General features: G+C 44.1%; 2 protein-coding genes across 2 annotated transcripts; one reads left to right on the top strand and one right to left on the bottom strand.

Annotated features, from left to right (window-relative positions):
* Window positions 1-1,971: 1,971 nt before the first annotated feature.
* On the top strand, window positions 1,972-7,843 carry Nudt15 (nudix hydrolase 15). Its single transcript, XM_028754267.1, has 3 exons — window positions 1,972-2,126; window positions 3,824-4,020; window positions 5,844-7,843. Exons 1-3 carry the CDS (start codon window positions 1,972-1,974, stop codon window positions 6,002-6,004), a joined length of 513 nt encoding a protein of 170 aa, XP_028610100.1. The 3' UTR covers window positions 6,005-7,843.
* A 1,279-nt stretch (window positions 7,844-9,122) lies between these two features.
* Med4 (mediator complex subunit 4) lies at window positions 9,123-21,047 on the bottom strand. Its single transcript, XM_028754259.1, has 7 exons — window positions 20,909-21,047; window positions 19,662-19,728; window positions 16,745-16,915; window positions 15,285-15,342; window positions 13,902-13,988; window positions 10,370-10,501; window positions 9,123-9,814 (listed from the first exon to the last, which is right to left on the bottom strand). Exons 1-7 carry the CDS (start codon window positions 21,031-21,033, stop codon window positions 9,642-9,644), a joined length of 813 nt encoding a protein of 270 aa, XP_028610092.1. The 5' UTR covers window positions 21,034-21,047; the 3' UTR covers window positions 9,123-9,641.
* Window positions 21,048-22,940: the final 1,893 nt, after the last annotated feature.

The raw sequence follows: 22,940 nt of genomic DNA on the forward strand, positions 1-22,940 counted from the left end.
AGCGAGCCCCTGTACTGTCAGAGCAACAGCTCAGCGAGCCCCTGTACTGTCAGAGCAACAGCTCAGCGAGGCCCTGTACAGTCAGAGTAACAGCTCAGCGAGCCCCTGTACTGCCAGAGCAGCAATTCTGAAGCCAGGGAGTTTCATGTTCAATTTTACACCTTCACCATCGAATGTACTTATCTACCATCAAAAACCTCGGAAACCATGACGGGATAGAACTAGAAAAGTAACTAACCTTATTTTCTCTTTTATACCTTCTGGGTCCTTTACTTTCACTCAGTCCTTCCTCGTCACCCCTTCACTTGTCTGTAACTGTCCCTCAATGTAATTTGTTTATAAATATACAGATATAGTAAGGCTACAATCCACACATAAGGAAGAACATGCAGAGATTATTTCTTTCTGAGATCGTGTGGCCTTGCTTAATGTTATACATTCCAAGTCCTTCCATCTTTTTATGCAAAAATTTAAATTTCCTTTTTCTTTAGAGCTGAATAGAATTCATGTTATATATTGCCTCATTTAGGGTTTCCATTGTTGTGAGGACACACCATGACCAAGGCAACTCTTATAAAGGATGATATTTAATAGGGGTTGGCTCACAGATTCAGAGGTTCAGTCCATTAACATCATGGCAGGAAACTTGGTAGTGTTCAGGCGGACATGGTGCTAAAGAAGGAGCTGAGAGTTCTGCATCTCGATCCAATTGCAGCCAAGAGAGATTGTCTTCCAGTAAGTTAGGAAGAGGGTGTATATTCAATTTTTTGAGAAACCACCACACTTATTTCCATAATGTCTGTGTTAGTTTGCTCCCCACCAACATTGAGTAAGGGTTCCTCTCTCCACAACCTTTCCAACACTTGTTGTCAGATCACTTGATGATAGCCATTCTGACTGGGATGAGGTGGTATCTCAAAGTAGTTTGGGTTTGCAATTCCCCAACGGAGTAGTTATATTTGTGCCTCTCATTTTAAACTGTCTATTCATTTGCACATTTGTTGACTGGCAAAACTTAGGACTTTGCTAAGCAAACCCAATGGATATTTCAACTTTCTGATGGGTTACTATGATGGTTTGAATATGCTTGGCCCAGGGAGTGGCATTATTAGGAGGTGTGGCCTTGGAGTGGGTGTGGTCTTGTTGGAGTAGGTGTGGCCTTGTTGGAGGAAGTGTGTCACTGTGGAGTGGGCTTTGAGACCCTTCTCCTAGCTGCCTGGAAACCAGTCTTTTCCTGTTTGACTTTGGAACAAGATGTAGAACTCTCAGCTCCTCTAGTGCTGTGACTGCCTGGATGCTGCCATGATGATAATGGACTGAACCTCTGAACCTGCAAGCCAGCCCCAATTAAATGTTGTCCCTTGTAAGAGTTGCCTTGTTCATGGTGTCTCTTCACAGCAATGAAAGCCTTCACTAAGACAATTACTTAGGATATAAAATAAGTATACACTTAGAAATATATGTGGAAATATAAAAACTAACATTTCAAAAGTTAAAGCTGTCTCTTGAAGCGGCACTAAAGGGGACAGTGTTCTTGGAAGGGGGCAGGGTTTGTACTATTGAATTTCTAAAATTACGCACACATTAGTAGAAATAAATTAATACTTTTAAAATAAACCCACCCATCCAAAGATTTAAGAGGTCAAACTTGTTACAGTTGATTTCCCCAAGTTTTTCTTTTTCATATTTCTGTTTTAATAGGTGTATATTTTTATCTAGTATAATTTGTTTTTCTCTAAAATTAGAATGTATCCTAGCGGAACTTATTAGACTCATTTGCTTCTCCAAATCATCTTTGAGTATTCTTAATTCATTTATTTATATGGGTTGTTCTGCACGATCTATCCACCAGGCGACACCTGATTTCTGAGACACAACACTCACACAAGCAATTGGAGACTCCAGCCGGTTCCCTTACAGCTTGAAGGCTCATGCGGAGTTCAACGTCACTTCCGGGGTCAGCCAAGCGCTATGGCCGCTAACGCGGAGCCGAGGCGGCGGCCAGGAGTTGGGGTCGGCGTGGTGGTGCTGAGCTGCGAGCATCCTCGCTGCGTCCTACTGGGGAAAAGGAAAGGGTCGTTTGGAGCCGGCAGTTTCCAGCTTCCTGGGGGTCATTTGGAATTCGGGTGAGCAGGACGACCTCGGGGAAGCGGAAGTCTCGGGGAATAGCACTAGTCCGCATGCCATTATCGGTCCGTGTGACGCGCTTCAGTGCGCAGTTGAGTTCCGTGTGTTCTCTATGGCCCCGGTGTCCTCCGGGATCCAGCCAGGAGGGAGCGCTGTTCCAGGACCCGGGTCCCATAAGTCCTCGCTCTGCCCTCTGCTGGCTGCAGGTGGAAGTCGTTTGTATTTCTTAGGGCTTACAGATAAAGTGGGTGTTTATGAAAAACTGGGATTCCTCCCTTTCCCCCGTGAGATTTAGATAAATTGGAGTTTTGTAAGACTGGCCCCGCCGGGCGGTGGTGGCAAATGCCTTTAATCCCAGCACTTGGGAGGCAGAGGCAGGCGGATTTCTGAGTTCGAGGCCAGCCTGGTCTACAGAGTGAGTTCCAGGACAGCCAGGGCTACACAGAGAAACCCTGTCTCGAAAAACAAACAAACAAACAAACAAAGACTGGCCCCGCCGCTTCTACGCGGTGGATGTGTCAGTCCCACAAAGGGGGTAGAGTAGCTAAGTCAGTTTCTATGCAATCGTGAAGAAAACTTGGCTCAGCTCAAAAATGTGTTCTAATCCGAGAGTGTGGCTTAAAATAAGATAATCTCCCAGATCCGGTGTGGTTTCCTTTAGTAATGTATAGTCATATAAAATAATGGAGTGTTATAAAACACTTAGAAGACAAAGCTTCAAGCCTTCCTACTTCTTATCTAACAAGCACCATTATTGATTTTGTAGACTATTTAAAAGGAAATCCTAGACTTCCTAATATCCGTAATTATCTGGGTCACTATTATCTAATAGATTTATTTATTTATAAGAGCTAGAGATCTGCCTGCCTCAGCTTCCTGAGTGTTGGGATTACGGCATGAATGATTCACTGGAGGTGAATCCATATAGAGAAGGGAAACGTTACTCTACCAAGCTGACAGCTTCCCTCCTCTAGAAGGTAACCTGTACTTCCTATGTGGCCTGAAGTACAAGCATCACAAGCCCCTTAACACTGATCACATCCTTCTCTGTTGCCTAATGGCCTCAATTTTGAGGCTTAAACTGGAATTTTGAAGCATGAGGAAGACAACAACCCCGTAAGAAAGTTAATGTTTCCCTTTTCCCTGGGTGCAGTTGACACAAAAGCCTGGATTTTGTTGGTGGTCATGGTGGGCTGGTTTTTTGTTGTTGTTGTTGTTGTTAGGTTTTTGTTTGTTTTTGTTTGGGGTTTTTTTTGGGGGGGGGCTGGTTTGAGACAGGATTTCTCTGTATAGTCTTAGATGTACTGGAATTCCCTCTGTAGACTAGTCTGGCCTCAATCTCACAGAGATCCACCAGCCTCTGCCTCCAAAGTCCTGGAATTAAAGGCGTGTACTCCACTACCCAGAGAAAGGCTGGGTTCTTACCTGACACACTGAACTGCTCCCTAGCTGCCTAAGTCTAGCTCCAGGCCTGGGAATTAGTGCTGGTGGTTAAATGTTAATTTTTGTCTAACATAAAGCTCTTTGGGTCTTCAAATCACTAAATATAGAATATACATAAATGTCAAGATGGAAGGGTTTTTAAAATCATTTTAAGGCATAAACTAATTACTGTTGCTTTTACTTTATACCATAACTTTCCAACCAGGAATCTCACCTCACCCATACACTGAGCATGCTGTGTTTCTTTTTCCAGTGAGACCTGGGAAGAATGTGCTCAGAGGGAAACCTGGGAAGAGGCTGGACTTCACCTGAAAAATGTGCGCTTTGCCTCAGTGGTAAATTCTTTTGTTGAGGAAGAGAATTACCATTATGTCACCATATTAATGAAAGGAGAGGTGGACATGACTGGTGATTCAGAGCCGAGGAATATGGAACCTGAAAAGAATGAAAGTAAGAGACTCAGGTGGAATACTGTGCTGTTCTTCAGAGACGCAGTGTCAGAGTAGCATTGCCATATGAAGAGAACTGGATTCTCTTTCTGTCTGTGCCCTCAAAAATCCCTGTGTTGGAGCTAAGAGTGGCGACTTTAATCCCAGCTCTTGGTGGTAGTGGGGAGAGACAGAAAGATCCCTGGGAGTTTGAGGGCACCCTGGTTTATATAGAACATTCCGGGCTAGCTAGGGCTGCATAGAGAGATACAGTCTCAAAAAAGAGAAAACAGAAATCCATGTTGAAATTCCAATCTTGGGGTGATGGTGACAGAAGAGGGACCTTTGGGACTTGCTGTGACAAAACACCCAGCATTAGCAACACAAAGGGAAGAAGATCCCTTTAGCTCTGGTTTCCTAAGTTCTAGCCCACAGACCTGGGCTTTGTTGATTCTGGGCCCTTAGTGGGAGGGAGTGTCCTGGAGGAGCTGTATAGAGGCTTCTCACCTCCTTACCTCACAGCAGGCGGAGGCAGAGTGAGAAAGGGGAAGTCTTCAGAGGGGCACATCTCCTTGACACTGTACACAGTCCATAAAGTCCACAGTGTACCCTATAAAGTTCCCATTACCTCCCAAATTAGCAGCAGCAGCAGTGGCTGGGATCCACTGTACCACAAGACTACATGGAGCACTGCATATTGAAGCAATACAGCCTACAAATGGAAGTAGTGCTCACATGAAAGAAACCCCAGAGATCCTCTCCACTTCCTCCGTATGAGGGTACAGAGGGAGTATGGCTATCCCATGATCCAGGAAATAGGTCATTACCAGACATCATGTCTTGCCAACATCTTGATCTTAGACTTCCAACCTGCAGAACTATGTGAAATGAATATCTGCAGGCTGTCCTGTTACAGCAGTGCAGAGAGTATGTAGAGATGGGAGAATATGTAGATCCTGAGGGACGTACGATACAGACTATCTGTGTTCCTTACATGGCCTTTGTGATTGAGGGCACAGCGAAACCACCAAACTGGACCACTCTACTGTTAGAAAGAAAGGCTCATTTGGAGAAATTGAAAGATGCTATGGGTATCTTATCTGGGACTCGAAACGCACAACACAGACTAGTGAAAGGTGGGAAAGCCTTGGCAGTTTTAAAGAACTCGTCTGTGATGGGAGGAAGCCTGTAAGCCGAGTGGGGTAGGTTGTTGGGGAGTAGGTGCTCGCTAGCTTCACGACTGCGATATGTGTTAATGCGTAGCTAGATGCTGCCCTCGCCGAGCTGTAGAGACATAAGGCAAATAAATGGAGGCTCTTCCTGGCAGAAACCACTTCACAAGCTTTGGAGGAATGATGACTTTAGGCTTGTGTTTATCTTCCAGCAGTCCTTCTGCATACCTGGTTGGAATCCAGCCTGTAATATAATTTAGACAAAGCCAGTGGCCCCATTTGGGGGGTCCAGTTTGGATCTAACAGTTCTCTGTGACCTTGGCCAAGTTACTTAATGGTGGGCTGTTTTTCCTCATCTGTGAACAGTAGACAGATCAGATGGGTTCAGGTAAAGACTGAATGCTTTGGTACTTAAGACTCTGTCTCAAACAAAGAAACAAGAGTCAAAGAAACAATCCAGTGTTCCTCCATCACCTTTCTCTTCCCCAGCTCTTTGTTCTCAATGTGGGTTTTATTTGTACAGCCAAGCTAGGCCAGACATCACTGTTCGTTTGAATAGTGAGAAGTCACTTGTAAATTCAGGTAATGTCTTTCTGAATATATAATTTAGTTCAACAAATGCAAGCCCCTTGCTTTCTGCCATCTCTGGGTACTGATTGTCTTTCTCTTCTAGGTTGGGAGTGGATTCCTTGGGAAGAATTTCCTCCCTTAGACCAGCTTTTCTGGGCTCTCCGTTGTCTAAAAGAGCAAGGTTATGATCCATTTAAAGAAGACCTAAACCACCTGGAAGGATACCGAGGAAAGCACCTTGAAAGGACCAAGAAGATTCCTTGATTTAAAAAAGAAATCTTCAGTAAATGAAAAGTTCTGTTCCAGGACAATTCAATTTTATCCATAGAGCCATGTGGTCACCAGTTTATTTGCAGTCCCCTGGTGTAATTCAAGAACCTTAAGAAACTCTTCCTGGGATGTACAGATGACTTGTCCTTGAGACAGAGTAAGATGTGTAAGGAGCTTGTGGTTATCTGCACTGCTGCATAGGGACTGTTGTCAGCTACATGAAGGCGAGCGTGATAGATTGCCTTGTGCTAGTTCAGAGGTCAGAACTCAAATACAGCCATTTAAGTTCAAAAGCCTTGTGCCTACTGCAAAATTCATCATGGCTGATGGTTTCCCTTTTCACTCCTAGCCACTTGAAAAGAATTTTTAAATGACAACTCGTGTAACTAGAGAGCTTATAACAAGCAGTAAGCTGTATTCTCCTCGTTTCTGCCCGAGACCCCCTGATAAATATGACACTAACTGTGCATCCTACTATCTGACAGGTCCTCTGCGTCGCCCTTTCACGGCCTGAGATTGGGGTCCGTGTATGTTGGAATTAAATAGAGCAGTGCATTGAGTCACCTACTGTGGGGGATTTCCCGAGGTCTAGAACTTTCCAGAACATCACAGCCAAAGGTTGGTTGGCTGCTTTCTCCCTCTAGCAAATTGTAAAATTATACTGTAAGAGATTGAACAGTGAAATGTCTCACAGAACAGCATTGCCTGTTGTCTGCTGTGAAAGCTGAGGGTGATTTGGTTTTTAACCTATTCTGGCTTAAGAGGGGACTTCGGGTTTAAGAGAATCATGTTCTTGGCCTAAGGACCACATCATGCTTAGCTAACGTTAACAGCTAAAGCTTCTGACCAGCCCATTCATCCTGATCCGCGTCCAGGCTTGGATTGCATGTGCCCTCATCTTTCTTTGGTCAGGCATAGCATCATTTTCTGGCTGATGTAGTTTCTGTTACTGGGCAGTCACTGGCCCTTCTGCTGCACAGGCCCCTGCTGAGCTCTTTATATAAGGTGGATTTTCACCGATGCCACCTCTGTCCTGCACAGGTGCCACGTGAGCCCTTTATCCTTTATTGTGGGTCCTGTTCTTTACCCAGTATTCCTGTTTCACATGGGCTAATTTTTGACCAGGGCAAAACCAATGAAGATAGTTGGGGAGTGCAGGCCACACCTCCCATGCACAGCCCAGGCAGATGATTGAAGAGAGCTGTACCTGCACAGCCCAGAGATATTTTTAAAAGGGTCAGCTGTCACTAATTTCTTCACTTATTGAGTCTCATATACCTCAGGCTGGCTTCCAGTTCACTTTGTAGCTGAGGATAACCTTGAACTTCCAATCCTGCCTTGGCTGCCCTAATGCTGATTCAAGCTATATCCCTTTTTTGTTTTGTTTTTGGTTTTTTGAGACAGGGTTTCTCTGTGTAGCCCTGGCTGTCCTGGAACTCACTCTGTAGACCAGGCTAACCTCGAACTCTCAAACTCAGAAATCCGCCTGCCTCTGCCTCCCAAGTGCTGAGATTAAAGGCGTGTGCCACCACTGCCTGGCCCTATATCCCTTTTAAGTGTGCACAGTAGTTCTTCAAGTGGCTGGTGCATCATTAGTTTCCTGGGTTGCTGCTTTGGTACTAGGGGTTGAACTTAGGGCTTTACACATGACAGGCAACTGCCATAACAGACCGAATCAAAGGCAGTTAGGGAAGCCAGCTCCCTTCTGTCAGGTCAGACATTGAAGAGATTTGCCAAAATATAAAATGACTTTCTCGCTGGATAGTTTATAAAAACTGTGTTAACATGTATTTGATCTTTATTATATGATCAATAAACTTTCCTAATTTTAAATCTCTAGTGTTAAATATTATTTCATAGATGCTTACAAAATACAATCTGATTTTTAAAGTTTTATAAAGGCATCCAAACCTAAGGGGGAGCTGGACATTTAGCTCAGCAGTAGAGCAAGCGCCTGCTAGGCTTGGTTCAGTCATCTACAAGATTAAAAAAATTACAAAAACACTATAGAAAAAAATGACACCCAAAGGGGTTCTGAGTGCACTAGCCCACACAGTTCATCTTTCTTTTATAAGCTCACTTCTGTGAACTGACATCTCTTAACATTTGTGGTTTGCTGTTAAAATACCTTACTGTGATGTCTGCTAAAATTTTCAAAATTACAATGTGCTGTATATCTATTTATAAATCCCATCTTCTCTTACTTATACCTATGTATTTGTCAAATGTTTGTGTTCAAGTATGATAAATGTATGGTCCTTAAGCTTCTGACTCTAGGGAGGTGGTTCATCGGTTAAGAGCGCCTGCTGCTTGTCCTTAGGACCCAGCATCACCATCTGCCAGCCTCTGCCACATGGGTACTGGGGCACGTGCCACCATGCCTGGAAGATGTGGGGTTTTAACGAGAATCTATTTCAAAATGTTAATTGGTACTCAAGAGTAGAAGGCTAAGTTCACTTTTATGTTTTATGACGTTTGCAGTAATACTTATCGAAAACTGATATTTATATAAACATCTTAGACACATCGTAACTACTAGGTAGCTAAAAAGTTAAAAATAACTGTTTTTGAGAAACTACAGTTAAGAGGCAAAGGCAGGTGACTGCAAGTCCCAGACTAGCCTGGGTATCTTATATAAGCAGGGAGACCCACAAAAGATGAGAAAAAAGTTACAAGGAGTCAAGGTGATGGCATGAGATAGTGGCCTTCTATTCTACAACCTTCCATACCCTATGTACATGTGTGTCTGTATAGTATGGGATTTTAACAAATGCTTTCAGTTTTAATTTAATGATCTCAAAGACTTGTGAATACTAGTTAAGATAGTCATTTTTTCATATATATTCTCATATATACCAGATTATTTGAATATTATAAAATACATCTGGATTTTTTTTTCTAGACAGGGTTTCTCTGTACTCCTGGAACTTACTTTGTAGACAAAGGTGGCCTCAAACTCAGATCTGCCTACCTCTGCTTCCTGAGTGCCTAAATTAAAAGCAAGCACCACCACTGCCCAGCTTAAATTCAGCTAGATAAATATTTCATTCCTACACTGAAGGTGTACTTTAATTTAAAATATATACTGTTTAAAAATTGAAAAAATTAAAGAATACAAACAAAACCAAGTTTATTTACACAAATTACAGTATTTATCACATATAAATATTGACAGTTCTGTCACTGTAACAGCAGGAGACTTCACTTTCAAGTGAGCACTTTTTGAAATACCACTCACAGAGCTCCATTGCCTCTGTTCTTTGCTCTGCTATCCTGCTGGATCAGCTTATTCTGTAGCTCAAGGCCACCCGACACTGACGGCAATCCCTCAGCCTCACAGGTGCTGGGACTACAGGTATGAGGCACCACACCTGGCTCAGTGCCCTTGCTAAGTACTGTTGTTACTGTTGTCTGAGTTCTCCTTCAGTCTCATTCCATGGCTGCTATGTACACACCAAACACAACTCTAACTCTGACTAATCCTCAAACATTTGTGTAACAGAAAACCAGGGCTTCTGGCTATAGGAAGAAAACCCACTTCGATTTTTAGTGGGCTCCTTAGGGGCCTATGCTTTTCATTTTCCCCTGAGAGAACTCTGTGGCATTGGATTCTGTGCACGCCATGCCTTTCTCAGTCAGAGTCACTACTGCTGCTTGAAGAATCTGTTGACATAACCTCAACATCATCTTCATTTTCTTTGTTGTGCCCAGGAGGCTCCAACAGAAAGTCACTGCTGTGATTTGGTGGTAGCATGTTCACAGACATGTCATTTGACTGCCATGGGTACTGTGGAGCAAGGACATCTGGGGAAAAGAAGCACATGGGATTAGTTCTACTTGTGATCAATCTACCCAATCCCTCCCTTTATGCAAGTACCTTAATTCTATTTTCCCAACACCTACCTTGTAGTCCCAAAGATCTAACAAGGTTAGGGATGCACAGTGCTAAACACAAACAAGCAGATCCCCACACCCACACTTTAACACCCAGTGAGAGCTAGAATGGGCTTCAGACAGCAGAGCCCCCACTCAATCTCCTCTCCTTAGAGAGGTTCCTTCTCATTAAAACACAGCACCCACAAAATGTGCTAATTCTATCTGGGGAGCATGCCTCACGACTGCAAAGATGCTCTTCAGAGTGGTCACGATAGGAAGGCCAGGCTTGGGGAGGGGCAGGAGACAGACACACATGAGGGACAGAGGGGCTTAGGTCAGTGTCCTCTGCACCACGGCAGGGTCTTTGGATGAAGCAAGCACAGAACAATAAACTGGCAGGAAACCTGTGAAACAGATCTTGATGTCACGGGCACCTCTGAAAATCCTTGGTCTGCTTGAAAACTCCCGTCCAGTTAGCATTACCTGGCAGTCTACCTGCTGCAAGGGCATCCCCCGGGAGATGACCATTCACACCACTGGTGGAAGGATTGTTCATCTGACCCAACAATCCACTTCTCATCTCTAAATCAGTTGGGTATGGCCTCCGAGGGTCTCCTAAACAATAAAGACAGCTCTTACCTCAGGCCTTAAGACGTATTTACATGCTCTTCACGAACTAGCTGTCCTGAAGAATGGATCCAGAAAATGTGGTGCATTTATACAATGGAGTACTACTCAGCTATTAAGAACAATCAGTTCACAAAATTCCTAGGCAAATGGATGGAGCTGGAAAATATCATCTTGAGTGAGATGACCCAATCTCAAAAGAACATACATGGTATGCACTCACTGATAAGTGGATATTAGCCCAAAAGCTCACAATGTCTAAGAATCTACATATAGACCACATAAAACTCACATAGAAGAAGGAAGACCAAAGTATGAATGCGTTGATCCTTTCTAGAAGGAGTATCAAAAGCTTCAACCAGAACTCCCAAAGTCTAAACCAGAGAGCACAAAGGGAGGGACTCACGCACCTGTATAGGGAATTGAGGATGGCCTTGTTAGACTTCAGTGAAAGTGGAGGGCCAAGGTCCCCGAAAGTTTGGATCCCCTACTGTGTGGGAATTCGAGAGCAGGGAGATGGGACTGGGAGGATGTTTGGAGCACACCCTCACAAAAATTAGGAGGAGGGGGTATGGTATAAGGGATCTTGGGGGAGAATGAGAAAGGAGATAACATTGAAAGGTAAATACGTATAATATCCAATAAAAAACCCACACAGATAAAGGATTTTTAAAAAAAGGGAGTTTACTTATTTTAAATTAATTTCAAAAGTTTCTAGGAGTTGCAAATTGGCTAAGATCCTATTTTAAGCTCTCCACAAAAGAACTTAAATCTCTGTTCAATATTCTCAAGAGAGAGGTAAACCCTAACTTCCTCAACAGTTAACTGACAGAAGAGAGGTAATCTCACAAAAAGTAGAAGAAGCTATTACTAATTGATATATTATATAGTCTGATTAGTTGTCAGCGGTGCTATAACAGTCCTTTGACAAAAGATTATTAATATAGATTTATATATCCTTAAATAAGGTCTTCATGACTCTCTGAGTATGGAAGGAGCAACTGTTGGTGCTTCTGCCCTGATTTTACAAGAACTCTGAAAAATTGGCTTTAAAAACAAAAGAGGGGGAACGGTACCCCCTCAGAAGGAGTCCCCCTGAAATACTCTCCATCATGCCTTGTTCACTTTTCTCTCTCTAAAGCTGAAAGCTCATGGCAAATCTCTTGCTGACCATGTTGGTGACCTTGGGCACCACCAAGACCAACAAAACTTTGCCACAGATATGGGGAAGGACCCTCATACCCGTAAAGGGAATGCCCCAGACCCAGTTCCCTTATGGAGCCGAGGACTGATATGGCTGTCCAATACCACAGAAGGCACAGCTAACCGGCAACCACAAGTATTAATGAAAAAAATAGATACTCTCACAAAGCCAGGCCCAACCATAAATACGATGAATAACAATTTACATCCAGGGAAGAGAAATCTCCCTGAGAATCCCCTTCTTTTTTCTTTCCAGGTAAAAATGAATCACCCGTGATGCCTGCTATTAGAAGTTCTAATCCAGATGGGCCAGAAGCCAGGATCCTCGCCCTTACCCTCACCCCCTACCTTTTCCCACCTGCACAAGGTTCCCTGAAGCTTGGCAACTGCAAGATCCTGCTTGGCAACTGCAGATAGACTGAAAGCAGTGTACCATATCATCTGAAGAATAGCAGGGAGACCATAACTCAAGCAGTGTACCATATCTTCTGAAGAATAGCAGGTTGCAGTCCTCCTCGCCCCCACAAATAACTAGGACCTGCTGGTCGGGTCAAGTGGCACCCAGACGTGGGGCTCGAGGCACGGACCCCTCTGGACGGACCCTCATTGAGAGGATGTGTGCACAACATCAAGATTGAGCGAGACAGAGATCGTCGCCCGCAACCTGTCATCCAAGGAACCAGGTTGATGCTGCCATCAAGAAGACGGTTGAAGTTCATTACCATCAGCCGAAAATTGAAGAGGATCCAGAAGTGACTCCGCAGGAGACTGACACAGCTGCCAGCTCCCCTGCCTCCCCCTACGGTCGACCGCTAGACTTCCACGCCCTCCAGAAGGGTTCCTGGTATGCCTGGCTTTGCCCTCGTTTCTCTCGCTAGAGAGCTTGGCCTCTTGATCACCACAACAAAAATTGGCATTTTCCTAAACCAAGGCCGCCCTTGATATGGCCACTAACATTGGGGAGCCTTCCTTTATGACAATATTACACCCCAAACTGACAAATGGTTGGTAACTTGAACATTTACAAGGGACTAGGATGGCTGTGAGTTAGCCTAATGACGGGATTATTGTAGGTCCACTTCCCAGGGGCCCACCCAATGCAGCCGAAAAGGAGTGCGTGGTGCTGGGAGTGGGTGCAGCCTACATGGCCTAAGACAGGGCTCTCACCCTCCTTTCACTCACATCGGAGTCCCTTGACGTTGCCCATCGTCGACAGCCTAAAGCCTTCGACCATCGATGTGACTCGTCTCACATCAGTGTTTTGGGGTTGTGAACTTGTCTAAGACCCCCCATAATTAGAAATCCAAATTCAAAATTCACATAGTTGGGATTGATCATAAGATGCCTTCTCTAACTAAACAGAGAAGGGGGAGATGCCAGAAGCCAGGACCCTCGCCCTTACCCTCACCCCCTACCTTTCCCCACCTGCACAATGTCCTCTGAAGCTTGGCAACTGCAAGATCCTGCTTAGCAACTGCAGATAGACTCAAAGCAGAGTACCATATCATCTTAAGAATAGCAGGGAGACCATAACTCAAGCAGTGTACCATATCTTCTGAAGAACAGCAGGTAGATCATAATTCAAGGCAGTGTACCGTATAGACCATGACATGTTTCAAGGCACAGGCCAAGAAGATTTTGTACTTTTCCACCTCCTGGCCCCTCTTACCCCCTCCCCTTGTAAAACATGCTATAAAAAAGCATTTCATGTTCAAAAAAAAAAAAAGAAATTTAATTAAAAAAAATAAAAATAAAATAAAATAAAAATAAAAAAATAATAATAAAAAAAAAGAATTAGCTGTCCTTGGCTCACACTAAATGACTCAAGTACTTTGTGAGCCTCAAACCTGCAATCCTGCCTTTATAGTATGTACTACCATGCCTTGCCTGAAGTTACAGTTAAAGTTCTCAAGCTGGGCACGGTGGCACATACCTTTAAGGCAGAGTAAGGCAGAACTCTGACTTCCCTTCCCAGGCCAGCCTGGTCTATAAAGTGAGTTCCAGGACAGCCAGGGCTACACAGTAAGGGTAAAAGGGTAAAGTAAAAGGGTAAAGAGGGTAACAAATGGCATCACTTACAACACTGAAGAAAAATACCTTTGTTAGCAGATGCTATTTTAGATGATTATTTAGATACCCTAGTACTTTCAAACCTACATTCATCTGATGTAAGAAGCATTGTTACCTGGAACCCAAGTCAGTGGAGCACATACAGCATTGCTTGCACTAATCCTGTGTGCATATTTAATGATTTCTTCAGAGGAGATAGCGCCTGAGTTGAAAAAAATAGAATAGTTCAGACCACTGAACATAAGTGTAGAAGAGCATACATCACAGCCACACACCATATTTAATTTCAAACTATCAGGAAATAGTATCATCTCAGCCATCTATCCTCCCAAACACCTGTATATACACCAAAACTGTTATAAATATACTTCTAAACAAAAAAACCAAGATATCCATTCGGCAAAGTCAGCTAACATAAATTTAAGGCCAGCATGATAATGCTCAGTAATCTCAATTACTAGCTGCCATCAAGTGCAGAGTTCTTCTCAATGCTACAGTGAGAAACAGTAAACCAAGGGGAGAGCTTTTCATTCCAGAAACATCCAAGCTGCTAGCCCAACAGTCTGCATCCTCTGTGTGACTACCAAGGAAAAGGCTCTAAACGGACTGTGCACCAAACACTGAGAGCAGTTACCTCTGAGGAACGGGGATAGCTTTGCATTCTATACACTTTAGACCCATTTCACTATGGATTTCTAACCAGTCCTGACCAATGGACTCAGCCACCTCTCCTAGAGACTTGCTTCTTGCTACAGAAGCCCACTCATCTCTCAGAGAATAGCTGTTTTCTCGAATGTAACAATCAGAAAGTAGATTCCACACTGGCAAGCAGAGAACAAGTCAGAGATGGAGAAATGGTTAAATGTAAACCAAATGCACAGAGTATTAAAGCGAAACAGCTGTGATTTCACTTGGTATAAATACCAACCAGAACATGTAAGGCTTTTAAAGTGGGCAGAGGCAGCAGGAACAGTGTACTAGCTGACGGTCTCTGACTCCAGTGTTCCCTTCACAGTTCAGTTGTGTGGTTCCTATCATTGTCTCTGCCCATCCTTCAAGATATGACTTAAATCCCGCTTCTCTTTCTCTCAACAGTTTTGTAAACCATGTCTTCACTATACATGTAAGTAAAAAGCACAAACCCCCTTCTATTATTGGTTATAAACTAAAGGAGAGTTGTGAGATTCGTGTACCCTCTTCAGGATGCCAACTACAATGCAAGAACACATCACACACTACAGTAACTACTGGGCATCCTTCCAACAGCCTGACTGTAGTAGTTTTATCCACCAATTTTTTTTTTTATTTTCGTGTACACACGAGAGAATGTATGCATGTATGTGTGAAAACATGTGAGTGTGGGCACATACATAGCTTTATGTGGGTTCTAGGGATCACATGAACAAGCTTTTTACCCACTGCACCATCTCCCCAGTCCTTATCAGCATCCTAAGACACAGCCTTGTATTGAAATCAGCCAGCCCTCCCATGTACCAACCTTTTCTTGCTTTCTCTATTGACTTGAGTTTCTCCTTTGCCTGGTAAACTGCTGTTGCCTAATTTGAACAAATTTAAAATACAAATTATCCTTAACTATATCAAGCACGGTTTTTAGATACACAAGGTTACTCACCTACAGAAACAATATACAAGACTTGGAAATCCCTGAAATTTATCAGTGATCTTCTGAAGCATCACTTAATATCATTTATATTATATTAGATATCAATTATATTTAATGAAGGAAATGTATTCACCACTCAGTCTCCCATTAGAAATCCATGGAAGTGCAGGGAGGGAATACAGGAGGTGGAAGGGTTCTGGGGGGATCAGGGTGGGAGGAGGAGGAGGAGGAGGAGGAGGAGGAGGAGGAAGAGGAGGAGGAGGAGGAGGAGGAGGAGGAAGAGGAAGAGGAGGAGGAGGAGGAAGAGGAGGAGAGAAGATGAGGGCTGCAAGTAGAAAGTGTGTTGGAACTAGAACACACCAGGCCTGTCTAGACAGACAGACAACAAGACCAAATGTGGATTGCGCTACTGTGAGACAAAGGCAAATTTTCCTTTTTCTACTTTTCTGTACTTTCTGGTAAATATTACTTTCACTAGAAAAAAATAATTTTTAAAAGCATTTACTTAAAAATTGAAACAAAAACCCCAAAGTATTACCTGTGACAGTTCCTTCTTATGGACAAAATACATGCACATAAAATATTTTACTTTATAAATGGAAATAAATGTTTTAAATAGTAGAGAACAAGGAACACTTACTATAGAGCCTTGATGGACAACTCACTAACTTAAGATGAAGAAGCAAACATTAATGAAATTTTAAATACTCTGTGAAACTAGTGCATATTTATTGTACTAATTTCATAATATTTCATAAGCTAGACATTTTGATTACTTATATCAAACTTTAATTAGGTCAAAATACAACTCTCTTCCTATTTCTATAATTTAAAACATTTAAATAAAATATATAGCTCAAAAGTAATATAGGCTATCTGAAAATAAATGGGGAGGGGGGTGTCATTGAACCATGCTAGGATGTTGCTTTGAAACTTGTCTGGGCCTGGTGGTTCATACCTGCAATCCCAGCACTAAGGAAGCTGAGGCAGGAGGACAGCTACCAAGTTTGAGGTCACAGTTGGCTATAGAGTAAAGCCCTATCTTGCCAACTGAAAGGGGTGGGGGGCTAGAAAGGTAGTTCAGTGGTTAAGAGCATTGGCTGCTCTTCCAAAGGACGCAGGTTTGATTCCAACACCCACACCGTGGCTCACAAAACCATCTGTAACCCATCTGTAATTCCAGTTCCGGGGATCTGATGCCCTCTTCTGGCCTCTGTGCATCAGACATACATGTGATATACATGAGTACATTCTCAGGCAAAACACTGATACACATAAAGTTAAATAATAAAAAACAATCTTTAAAATGACAGCATTTTCCCCCTTCAACTCACCAGGATTTGCTCTGCCTCTTTCAGTTGTTTCTGCAGCTGCTGAATATCACTGTCTCTCTTCTCCACTTCTTTCTCTAAAGCCTGCATTTCGTGGTGGACTTTTCCCTGATTAAGTGCTAATTTCATTAGTTCTTGAAAGTCCCCATCTCGGTGAATTAGCAACTCCAAGACCTGTCAAATAACAGTTGATTCCATCAGACAACAGGATTATCAAGGCTACCACCAGGAGACAAAGAATCTATACTTCAATTGGCTAGGTTTATAAATTCTAACACCTTGAAATGTTTAAGGATAAATTTAAAAATTTTATTCTTGGAAGATGAATAAATGTGAAATTTGGCAAGGCACTACTGCTGAAAGATTTGTTCTTCATGGAAGAGGAGCAGAATGAATGGCAATTCTTACTATTAAGACTGTTTCCCATGCCGAGCGGTGGTGGCACACGCCTTTAACTCCAGCACTTGGGAGGCAGAGGCAAGTGGATTTCTGAGTTCAAAGCCAGCCTGGTCTACAGAGTGAGTTCCAGGACAGCCAGGGCTACACAGAGAAATCCTGTCTCAAAAAAACCAACAACAAAAAAAGACGGCTTCCCAAAATAACCACAAGTGGAGTGCTGATTAAGAATATTTCAAGGTGTTAAAATTTGTATTTTATTTAATTTTGGTTGGAGGTTGCAAGGCAAAGGGCAGATATTGAGGAGACAGAGATGAGTGGCCCTGTTGAACACAAAGATCAATAAAAATTTTTTAAAAAAACTATTGCCGTGTGATATGAAGAAGCTGGAGAAATGGTGCTGAGGTTCTCACTGTAACTTCCCCTCACCCACAGTGGAGGTCACTGGTCTGGTTTGAGGTCTCTGGCTTCTGTGACACCATCTATATTGGATCCTCATTGGGCCTCCTCCCAGTTATCCTGCTGTTGTCCTGTGTCATGGAGACCCTGCGGCTTTGGATCAGCAGGGCTGGCCCTTTTATGCATCCCAAATGTTCACAGACGATATCTATTTTGGGGTGGGCCAACTCAGAGCACTGGATCTGGGCCTGGGTGGTAGCTGAGCTGCTCAGCCTGCCAGCTCTCCCATATCTGCACTATCAGGAGGCTCTTCAGCACTGCTCCCAATAGGCCACCCAGTGCCACCATCCGTAGGAGCCAGGGTCAGCTCTCCTGCCATCGCATATACCCTTGGGGCCGGGTCACCTGCACACACTCCTCCAGAGCCAAACACACTCCTCCAGAGCCAACTCCACTGTGCTGCCCAGTCAAGGTACTGGGCACAACTCCCCCAAGTGCTGCCGCCTTCAAAGGCCTGGGCCAGCTCTCCTTCTTTCACACCCTCAGGGCTAGCTCCAGCTCAGGTGGAGCGCTACAGCTAGGAGTGGACAAGGCTAGGTCTCCTGTATGCATGCTCTTGGGGCTGGCTCTCCAGATTACCGCAGATGGCAGGGGAGGAGGGGGAGGGCATCACCCCTGCACCCACACCACCTCACAACAGACAAGGGGCGGGGCCAGCTCTCTCAGCTACTGTAGGTTAAAGGGCAAGGGGAGAGGGACATTCCTCCAACAGCCAGGACACCTCATGGCAGAAGAATGGCAGGGCCTGCTCGGGGGTGGCTCACCCATGGCCAGCGCTACTGTGCTGTCCTGGTGAGGTGCAGTGCCCACTCTCCTGAGTGCTGTAGCCATCAAGGAGCAGGGCCAGCTCACCTACTCTTATGATCCTGTGGTGACCAAAGCAAGTTTCAGGATAGCCAAGGCTATGTACACAGAGAAATCTTGTCTTAAAAACTACTCTCCACTCCAAAGCAAGAGAGAGAGAGAGAGAAAGAAGGAGGGGGGGGGAGAGAGGGGGAGAGAGGGGGAGGGAGAGAGAGAGAGAGAGAGAGAGAGAGAGAGAGAGAGAAGGGGGGATAGGGAGGGAAAGGAAAAGAAGTTTCTGAGTTAGAAAAAGAAACTAAAATGCATCCAACTACTGGAGCAGATTAGAATGAATGAACAGTATTGAAAGCTTCTAAAAGTGATATGGTCTGCCGGGCAGCGGCACTTGGGAGGCAGCACTTGGGAGGCAGAGGCAGGCGTATTTCTGAGTTCGAGGCCAGCCTGGTCTACAGAGTGAGTTCCAGGACAGCCAGGGCTACACAGAGAAACCCTGTCTCGAAACCTCCCCCCCCCAAAAAAAGAGTGATGTGGTCTTTGATTTCCATTCATTTCAAGTTTCACTGGGTTAAAGCAGCAACATACAGGTGTTTGTAATAACAACTTCCTTCCAACATACTGTTTTTGTCTCCATTTTGTAAGGTTTTGTTGGTTAACTTTTAAAAGTAAAGGAATAAATTCGTACATAGACCATGAAGAACCTCAACTCACAAAGATGTACCTACCTGGGACACTCCAGTGTTGGGATTTAAGGTATGGGCCACTATGTCTGGCGAGGAACTTTCACAGGCACAGTGTTATATGAGTGATATAAAGAAAAACATCAATGTGCCAGGCACAGTGACACGTGCCTTTAATCTCAGCACTCGAGAGGCAGAAGCAGGCGAGTGGCCGTGAGTCTGAGACCAGCCTGGTCTACAGGGTGAGTCCCAGAACAGGCAGTGAGACACTCAGAAAAACCCAAACATAAAATAATTCTTTTAAAAAAAGTGAATCAATTTAAAGATTTCAAGAAGCATCCTGTTCCCACACAAATAAATATAAACTTTCAAACATTAACTTATCTTTTTTATTTTTTCAAGATAGGGTTTATCTGTGCTGGCTGTCCTAGAACTCCCTCTGTAGACCAAACTGGCCTTGAAGTCAGAGAGCTGCCTGAGACACTTGAAGTCAGGGACTCTTCCCCCCAAATGCTGGGATTAAAAGTGTGAGCCACCACTGCCTGGCATTGATAATTTTTAATAATAATAATACAACCATTTACCTGGTTTTCCTCTTCCAGTTGTAATAGCTTCTGATTTCTTGAAATTGCAAGCATTTCTATAAGTTCCCTAAAAGAAAAACAACCATCAGGGTATGGTGATACTTGCCTGTAAAGTCAGTATTTGGGAGGACTCAGGCCAGCCTGGGATATCTATGGAAATCTTTTCATAACACACCAACTAAAAACTTGTAAAAGTAAATACAAAAGAAACTGTTTTAATTGTTCCCTGCCCCAAATGACTGTTGTGTTCACCATTCTCCCAACATGCTGGACACTCAAGGTGACTGTAAACACGTCAGCACTCACTGGCTACTACTGTATATGAGCACCAAAGACTCAGTTGTGATTTACAAGAAAACCTCCTGACTGAACTGTGGGTCTGCAGGCCAAGAGAGCTGCCGTTTTTGTAAATTATGTTTTCTTGTAAGACGGTACTGACTGCCATGGCTGCCTTCCCTTGATAAGAGTTCAACAGATAGATTTAACGCCTTTAATCCCAGTACTTGGGAGGCAGAGGCAGGCGGATTTCTGAGTTCGAACCCAGCCTGGTCTACAGAGTGAGTTCCAGGACAGCCAGGGCTACACAGAGAAACCCTGTCTAGAAAAACAAAAACAAACAAACAAAAAAAAAAAGAAAGAAAGAAAGAAAGAAAAGAAAGGAAAAAAAGAAAGAAAGAAAGAATCAGGACAATGTGGAGTATGACATCCAATTTAATCTATCTCGGCCACACACCAGCCACCCCACCGTGTCCTGCATGACGTTTCCAGACTTTCAGATGACAAACTATCTATCAGACACCTAACAAGGCTACCACCAGAATAGGAATCCCATCGGTGGACTGGACTGCAGAAGGCTGCGACTCAACCCTTATAAATCTGGTCCATAGTAGTTTTACACATTTGTCTCCCTCGTCACGCTGGGCTCCTTCGTGTTGGCATCTAGCCTCCCCTTGACTTTGCACCCCCGGAAGCGGGGGGCGGGGGCCGTCCTTTAAATGTCTGTTGAGTGTCCATGAATGAGGGGGATCGTATCTGGCCCTCTTACGAGCTACGAAAGTTTCGACTGTCTTGGGGTTTCAGGTCATTGTGACTGAGATGTCCTCTTGGTGGGGAAATGCTACCCAAAGCCCCAGAAGGCAGTAGACCCCACGTCCACTACATTGGCGACCCGGAGACTCCCCAGCCCGCCTACCCCAGTCAGCGCCCACAGCCGAGACGTCCGGAGCAGGCTCCCAGGCCACGGTTACCTTGACAAGACTTCCAGATCTTCCAGCGCAGACAGAAGCCGCTCTCGCGTACTGCCAAGGCCTGCCATTCCTGAAACGCCTCCCAACCGCTCCTTTTCCTTCTCACCACTTGAAGAAGCCGCCATCACCCCACTGACCACCAACCGGCGCATGCGCAGTGTGAGCAAGCTGCCGGAGGGGCGGGACCGGAAGACGGAAGGAGGAGTAATGTAAGTCGGGACAGAGGGGCCCCGCTAGAGCGCCCTCTGTAGTCCTGGAGGTGCACTACAGTTCTAGCGCCATCTACAGGGTAAAGGAGGGCTTGTGGCTCATTCCAATCTGACAAGCTCCAACTGGACCCAGGATGAGAGATACAGTTCCCAGTCTCCTAGGCCTTGTTTCCTCAGCATCAGTGGAAGACTTCTAACAAAAGAATTTTTAAAAACTGAGGGAATTACACAATTATTAACTTCTAGTTTGTCTGTATTCCGATAATAATACCCTAGCCATCAAGTTTAGTCTCTCATGAAGTTGTAGTAAACTTGGAGCAGGAAGTAAAATCCTTTCTTCCCTCCCCACTTGTTTGTTTGGTAGCAAAATACATATACTTGGCCTGTAGACCAGACTGGCCTTGAACTCAGAGATCTGCCTGCCTCTCGAGTGCTGGAATTAAAGGGGTGTACCACCATGCCAGGCTACTAAAATTCAGTATCTTAACCATTGTATGTGTAGGGTTCACTGGCATTAAATTGATGTTAAACAAGGCAGTTGTGACACATTCCTTTAATCCAAACACTCCAAGAGGCAGAGGCAGGCAGATCTCCTGAGTTAGAGGCCAGCCTGGTCACAGAGTGAGTTCCAAAACAGCCAGGGCTACACAGAGAAACCCAGTCCCAAAACAAAACAAATTGCATTTAAATAACATACCCAAAACTCTCCATCTTGTAAAATGTAAACTGTATACTCATGAAAGACTGACTTTGCATTCCTGGAAACCACATTGTACTTCCTGTTTCTATCTGACTATTCTACACATTTTGTATGAGAGCAGTCACATAGACTGTTTTAGTTTGGGGTTTTTTTTGTGGTTTGCTTTTATTATTTTTTTTTTGAGGGGAGGGTTGGCTTTGTTTTTTCTTTCTTTCTTCTCAGACAGAATGTTGCTCTGTAAACTACTCCTAAACTAAGAAGAAACTTACCTTCTCATCACATCCTACTGAATGCTGAGCCACTATACCAGGCCGATTCTTTTAGCATAACCACCATCATGGTTCATGCACATTGGAATAGGTGCCAGAATACCCCTCCCTTCAAGTCTGAACAATTCTCCCCTTATGTGCTCACCATGTCCCGTATCTGATGGGCACTTAGCTGGGTTACCTTCTTGGTTTTTAGAACTCATTCTTAGGCCTGTGTATCTTCCAGCAAAATGTTTTGCTCATTATTTAAGGTGACTATTGAAATGAATTAATCAACAGTGTCAACAGTAGTTCAAGAAAATAGTATAAATAATCTTCAATGAACCTAGCCCAAGGCAGGCCTGGGCATCAACACTGAAGCTGTACCTCCTCCCACTCCTGCAGAAATCAACACAGTAGGGAACTTTCCCTACCATTGAAAAGCCAGGTTTCCAGTGGAGACACTGTGCTGAGTCATGTTGCTGTTATCAAAAATGAGGAAAAGTCAGACACTGGAGTTGGACAGTGGTCGTGACTATGCTGTCTTCATTTCAGGTCTAGTCCTGCCCACTGTCCTGTGGAGTCTGACTCCTGGACTCCAGAACTGGCAGTCCCCGGGGAGACTTATGTTTATAAATCCACTCATAAGCACAGCTATGTAATGCAAAATGTCAATTTCTTCACTTAACAATGAAAAAGAATGGTGCCGAGCACATTTCCCTGTAAGCAAACCTACAGGAAAGTCCCCGACCGCGATAGTTGTTTGGTGAACTTGAATTAGAACAAATGAGGGGAAGCTACACACTTAACGATACAGACGTGAGACCATGTGTCTCCAGAGTGTGGGGAGATCTGTGTTAGAGATCAGAACAGAT

Source organism: Grammomys surdaster, unplaced genomic scaffold, assembly GCF_004785775.1.
Source record: "Grammomys surdaster isolate TR1022 unplaced genomic scaffold, NIH_TR_1.0 125985, whole genome shotgun sequence".
Classification (NCBI taxonomy): Eukaryota; Metazoa; Chordata; class Mammalia; order Rodentia; family Muridae; genus Grammomys; species Grammomys surdaster.

Excerpts from the sequence above, each read along its gene's own strand:
- Nudt15 (XM_028754267.1), top strand. The coding sequence starts at position 1,972 with ATGGCCGCTAACGCGGAGCCGAGGCGGCGGCCAGGAGTTGGGGTCGGC. Across the intron at positions 2,127-3,823 it reads GGGGGTCATTTGGAATTCGG|TGAGACCTGGGAAGAATGTG; the intron begins GTGAGCAGGACG and ends TTCTTTTTCCAG. Across the intron at positions 4,021-5,843 it reads GGAACCTGAAAAGAATGAAA|GTTGGGAGTGGATTCCTTGG; the intron begins GTAAGAGACTCA and ends TTTCTCTTCTAG.
- Med4 (XM_028754259.1), bottom strand. The coding sequence starts at position 21,033 with ATGGCGGCTTCTTCAAGTGGTGAGAAGGAAAAGGAGCGGTTGGGAGGC. Across the intron at positions 19,729-20,908 it reads GATCTGGAAGTCTTGTCAAG|GGAACTTATAGAAATGCTTG; the intron begins GTAACCGTGGCC and ends TTTTTCTTTTAG. Across the intron at positions 10,502-13,901 it reads TCCACTGACTTGGGTTCCAG|GAGACCCTCGGAGGCCATAC; the intron begins GTAACAATGCTT and ends TTTATTGTTTAG.